This window comes from Sceloporus undulatus, chromosome 11 (genome assembly GCF_019175285.1).
Source record: "Sceloporus undulatus isolate JIND9_A2432 ecotype Alabama chromosome 11, SceUnd_v1.1, whole genome shotgun sequence".
Lineage (NCBI taxonomy): Eukaryota > Metazoa > Chordata > Lepidosauria > Squamata > Phrynosomatidae > Sceloporus > Sceloporus undulatus.
In genome coordinates, this window is record NC_056532.1 from 5,055,266 (window position 1) to 5,060,137 (window position 4,872).

Below are 4,872 nucleotides of genomic sequence, written 5' to 3' on the forward strand. Positions count from 1 at the left end.
TGGGCTTTTGGGGGTTGTTTTAATTGTAATTTTTAACTGTATGGTGTTTTATTCTTAAACTGTTGTAATCTGCTTTGTTTCCTCTGTGAAAAAGCGAATATAAATATATTATTATTATTATTATTATTAAAAGGCATGGTGCCAAATGCAATTTGAGACCACTTTTAACTGCTTCTGGCTCCATGCTCCAACATCCTGGGATTTGTAGTTTTCTTGTGAGGCAGTAGGGCTCTTGTTGGAACTACAAATCCCAGGATTCCATGGGCTGTGGCTGTAGCAGGTGTCAAACTGCATTATTTCTGCAGTCCACCTTGTGAAATGTATGTTACATTGAAGAAACCTTATATTATTATTAGTGGCAATTAAAAATAAGGGTGGTTTTAAGGTTGCAGCCTGGTTGGGCCACTCCCAGAGAAAACCTATCTGCAATTAACCCATCCTTAATTAATTTCCTTAATTTAGGGGAGGTTATAATTTTCAAGGTCATCCCAGGGTGGGATTCGAAGTCGCAGAAAGAAGCAGAGGCGGCTGAGTTCCTATTGCGCCTAATGGTGCCTTTAACCCGCCCGCCCACTCTGTGGTCACGTGACACAACCCCTTCCAAAGGCACCCTTTTAGTGTCAGGAAGGGAGAAGAGGCGCAAGGTGAACTCCCACCACTTAGAACAGCCATTGCGAAACGCTGGTTTTCAAGGTTGCCATTTATAACTTCAACTCCCAGCACCCCAACCCCATTGCCCTAGATGACCGAGGCTTATGGGAAATGAAGTCCATGTAATCCAAACACTAGAAAGCCACTGTGGCCTAGAGCGTCTCCCTTCTTCCGACCGGAAGTGACGTCACTACATCCTCCACCCGGGTCGCATGATGTGGCAAAAAACCCACCCAGACAAAGGGGGCGTGGCTTAATCCGCGGAAGAAGAAAAAGAAGTAGAAGTAGGAGGAGTTTAGTAATAAAAAAAGGACTCCACCTCCATCAATCTAGTCCCTTCCGGTTTGAAGTATCCCTCCGCCTCTGTCATTGAGAACGGCGTTAGAGTGCTATCCTTCCGCCGCTAATGGTTTGCAGGTGAGCAGGCGAAGGGAGAAGATAAAAACGGAGTGATCCGCCGCCGTTTGCCGGGACTCTTATCGGACGCGTCACTCCTTCGCTCTGAGGGGAGAGCGGTGTGTCCTTCCGCCGGAGGCTGTTTCCGGATCGTTTGAGGAGAAGAAGAAGGAGAAGCAGAAGCAGCAGCAGCAGCGTCTCTGTCGCCTTCCTCGCCGCCATTAAGAAGGAGCCTCCCTCCTCTTCTTCTCCGGTTCTCGTTGTCCAGGAGGAGAGGCTTCCTCTCCGACCCGCCGCCGCCGCCGGGCTGGAGCCCCAAAACCCCAACAACGCCGCCGCCGCCGCCTCCGCCTCTTCGTCGGGCGCCATGGCCCAGATCCTCCCCATCCGCTTCCAGGAGCATCTCCAGGTCAGAGGAAGAAGAAGGGGCTTCTCTCTCGGGGAGGAAGGAAGGAAGGAAGGAAGGAAGGGGCGATAGATAGATAGATAGATAGGGAGGGCTCTTCTTCAGGACCCAAATGGAGGCTGTGTGTCAGACATGCGCAACTCACACCGCTCCCTTCAGAGAGATAGATAGATATAGATATATATGAATGGAGTGGGACTATATAGATATGAATGGGATATATATATATATATATATATATATGAGTGAAGTGTGTGTGTATATACTGTATATATATATGTGTGTGTGTGTGTGTACCTGTGAATGGAGTGTGTATATATATATATATATACTCCATTCGTGCATGCATATATATATATATATATATCTCAGTCATATATTCATACCCCATTCACACACATATATATATTTTCACACACTCCATTCATGTATAGATATAGATATAGATGTGTGTGTTCATGCACACATATCTATCTATATATGGGAATGAAGTATGAATATATATGTATGTATGAATGGAATATATATATATGAGTGAAGTGTGTGTGTATATATATATATATGTGTGTGTGTGTGTTGTGTACCTGTGAATGGAGTGTGTATATATATATATATATATATACTCCATTCGTGCATGCATATATATATATATACACACACACTTCACTCATATATATATATATAGATTCGATTCATATATATATATACACACACACACACACACACACATATATATTCACATACTCCATTCATAGATATATACTCCACACAAACATATGTATATATCCACACTCCATTCTCATACACACATACACTCCATTCATACACATGCACATATATGTATGGGAATGGACTGTGGCTATATGTGTGTGTGGGAATGGAGTATGGATATATATATATATATGAGTGAAGTATGAATGTGTGTGTATATATGTGTGTAAGTAAATGGAGTGCAATGAAATATGTGTGTTTGTGTGAATGGAATATGAATACACACATACACACATACCTGTGTGTCTATATATATTCATGCACCATTCACACATACATATGTATATTTAAACTCCGCACACAAATGTGTATATATTCACACTCCATTCACACACACACACACACATATATATGCACATTCCATATGCATGCACACACATATATAATTCACACTCCATTCACACACACACATATATATATGTATATATTCACACTCCATTCAGACAGATAGCTATCTATCTTTGGAAGGCCCTGGCCCTTCCAAAGAAGCAACGTTTGTGTGTTTTGTGCCTATGTTTCCAAGGGAGGAAAGGGCAACAAATGAAACCCCTTCTGAAGGCTCCTTTTAGGGTCCCTTCTGTGGGTCCTTTGCCTGAGAGAAACCCTGTGAAACTGGCGGGGTCTTTGGCCTTCATCCTTCTATAGAAGCTGTGCTTCAAAGGGAGGGACTGGCAAAAACCACCTCTGAGGACAACACCCTTGAAACCAATGGGGTCTTTTTGGTCTAAACAAGCTCTATTTTAGAGGGACAAACCGACAAAACCTGTCTCTGAGGATAACACCCACAAAGTCCATGCGCTCTTTTAGGTATCATTCCTCTAAGCAAGCTATGTATTCAGCAGGAAGAACCAGCAAAGGCGTCTCTGAGCTTTCCTCGCTTAGGAAGGCCCTGCCAAGTTTGTGGGGTCTTCATCCTTCTCTCCTCGACGCAAACTTTATCTCAGAGGCGTTTCGAAGCAGCTGCTATCAGTGTTTGTGTAGGAAGTGTGGTTGTATGGAAATAGTGGTTGTGTGAGAGAGACAACTAAGGCATTTCTTGCTTGTTCCTCCAGTCCCATGGAGCCGTGGAAGGAAAAACCGAAGGAGGTTCTGGTATCGAATCGGGAGGAGCCGCCGGTACAATAATGTAGTAGCGCATGCCAACCTGGATGCCAGGTTTTGTAGGGAGCGAGATAATCTATAAGGAAGGTCAGTGAAGTGCATTCTTGGTCTGGAAAGACATGAAGCAAGAGAGGCTGCGGGTTGATAGGGATTTAAAGGGATGGATTTGAACGGTAGGGTCGGCTTGGAGAGGATTGTAGGTAGAATGAACCTGAAAGGGAAGCTGGAGGTGCGCATGGGCAATTGGACTGGGTTTTTATTGACACATCATTGGTCCCCTAAAGGGAGATTAAGGCAAGACAAGAGAGCGGGATGGAGGACATTAGAGTGGGGTTTAGTGCCTTGGAGATGATGGTTAAGCTGGACTTCATGGTGGCAACGTAAAGAGTAAGCCAGGCTCAGTGGATGCAGCATGAGGAGGAGGTTGGTATCTAAGGTTGGCATTGAGTGTCTTGCAGCACCAGTTGGACAGGACTGGCGCAGTGTAGAAATGGCATTTGCACGGCAGGCTTGTATTTGAGGAGTCCTTCTGCACTGGGATATTATGAAGGTCGACTATAAGTCAACCTCATGTATAGTATAAGTCAAGGGCTAAGTTTGGGGCCAAACGTATGGATTTTGCTACGACTGAGGGATAAGTCGAGGGTAAAACTGAGGGACGTATAGCAAAGGATCTAAAGGATGAAGCAAAGCAGTGGCAAAAAAGGCTGAATGGATGAGAGAGTAGAGGGGTCCAGTGCTTTAAGGACAGATTATACTCTTGCTTTTCACCAAGGGATGGTTCCTTCTTTTAGATAAGAGTTAAGATACAGAACTTGCATTGACCCAAGAATAAGTTGACTCAGGCTTTTTGGGTCAGTTTTTTGACCTAAGTTTCTAGACTTATACATGAGTATATACAGTAACTTGTAATATCCAAAGAGATGTCTTTTCACCAACCTTCATGACTGGTGCAGTTTGGAAGGCTTCAAGGGTCAAATGATATTGTGCTCATCCTTCCATGTTTGTGGCTTTGGTGTTTGTGGATTTGGTTATTCATGTATTTTGTTAATGTGTTCTCTCTAGGAATATCTAGGTCCTCCAGCACAACTCTATGGTCAGCTTTAACCTAAAGTTGCACAGAAGGACCTGGAGGTTCCTAGAGAGAAGGCTAGGCCTTTGTAGCGCCTCCAGCGCAGTTCTATGGTCAGTGTCTGTCGGACGTTGACCACAGAGTTGCCCTGGAGGACCTAGGGGTTCCTAGAGAGGACACTCTACTAGGCCTTTGTAGCTCCTCCAGCGCAGTTCTATGGTCATTGTCTGTCGGACGTTGACCACAGAGTTGCACTTGGAGGACCTAGAGATTCCTAGAGAGAACACTCTACTAGGCCTTTGTAGCTCCTCCAGTGCAGTTCTATGGTCAGTGTCTGTTGGACGTTGACCACAGAGTTGCCCTGGAGGACCTAGGGGTTCCTAGAGAGGACACTCTACCAGGCCTTTGTAGCTCCTCCAGCGCAGTTCTATGGTCAGTGTCTGTTGGACGTTGACCACAGAGTTGCCCTGGAGGA

At 44.7% G+C, this 4,872-nt stretch overlaps 1 protein-coding gene across 2 annotated transcripts in view; it reads left to right on the forward strand.

The window, feature by feature from the left end:
- The first annotated feature begins 1,039 nt into the window (after nucleotides 1-1,039).
- Nucleotides 1,040-4,872, forward strand: part of CLTC (clathrin heavy chain) — a 59,402-nt gene continuing 55,569 nt past the window's right edge. The window contains exon 1 of one of the 2 annotated variants that reach the window (XM_042442400.1): nucleotides 1,040-1,456. In XM_042442400.1, coding sequence (XP_042298334.1) covers nucleotides 1,415-1,456 — 42 coding nt within the window. In that variant the 5' untranslated portion in view covers nucleotides 1,040-1,414. The remainder of the gene's footprint in view (nucleotides 1,457-4,872) is intronic. The other variant, XM_042442399.1, reaches the window with a different exon arrangement.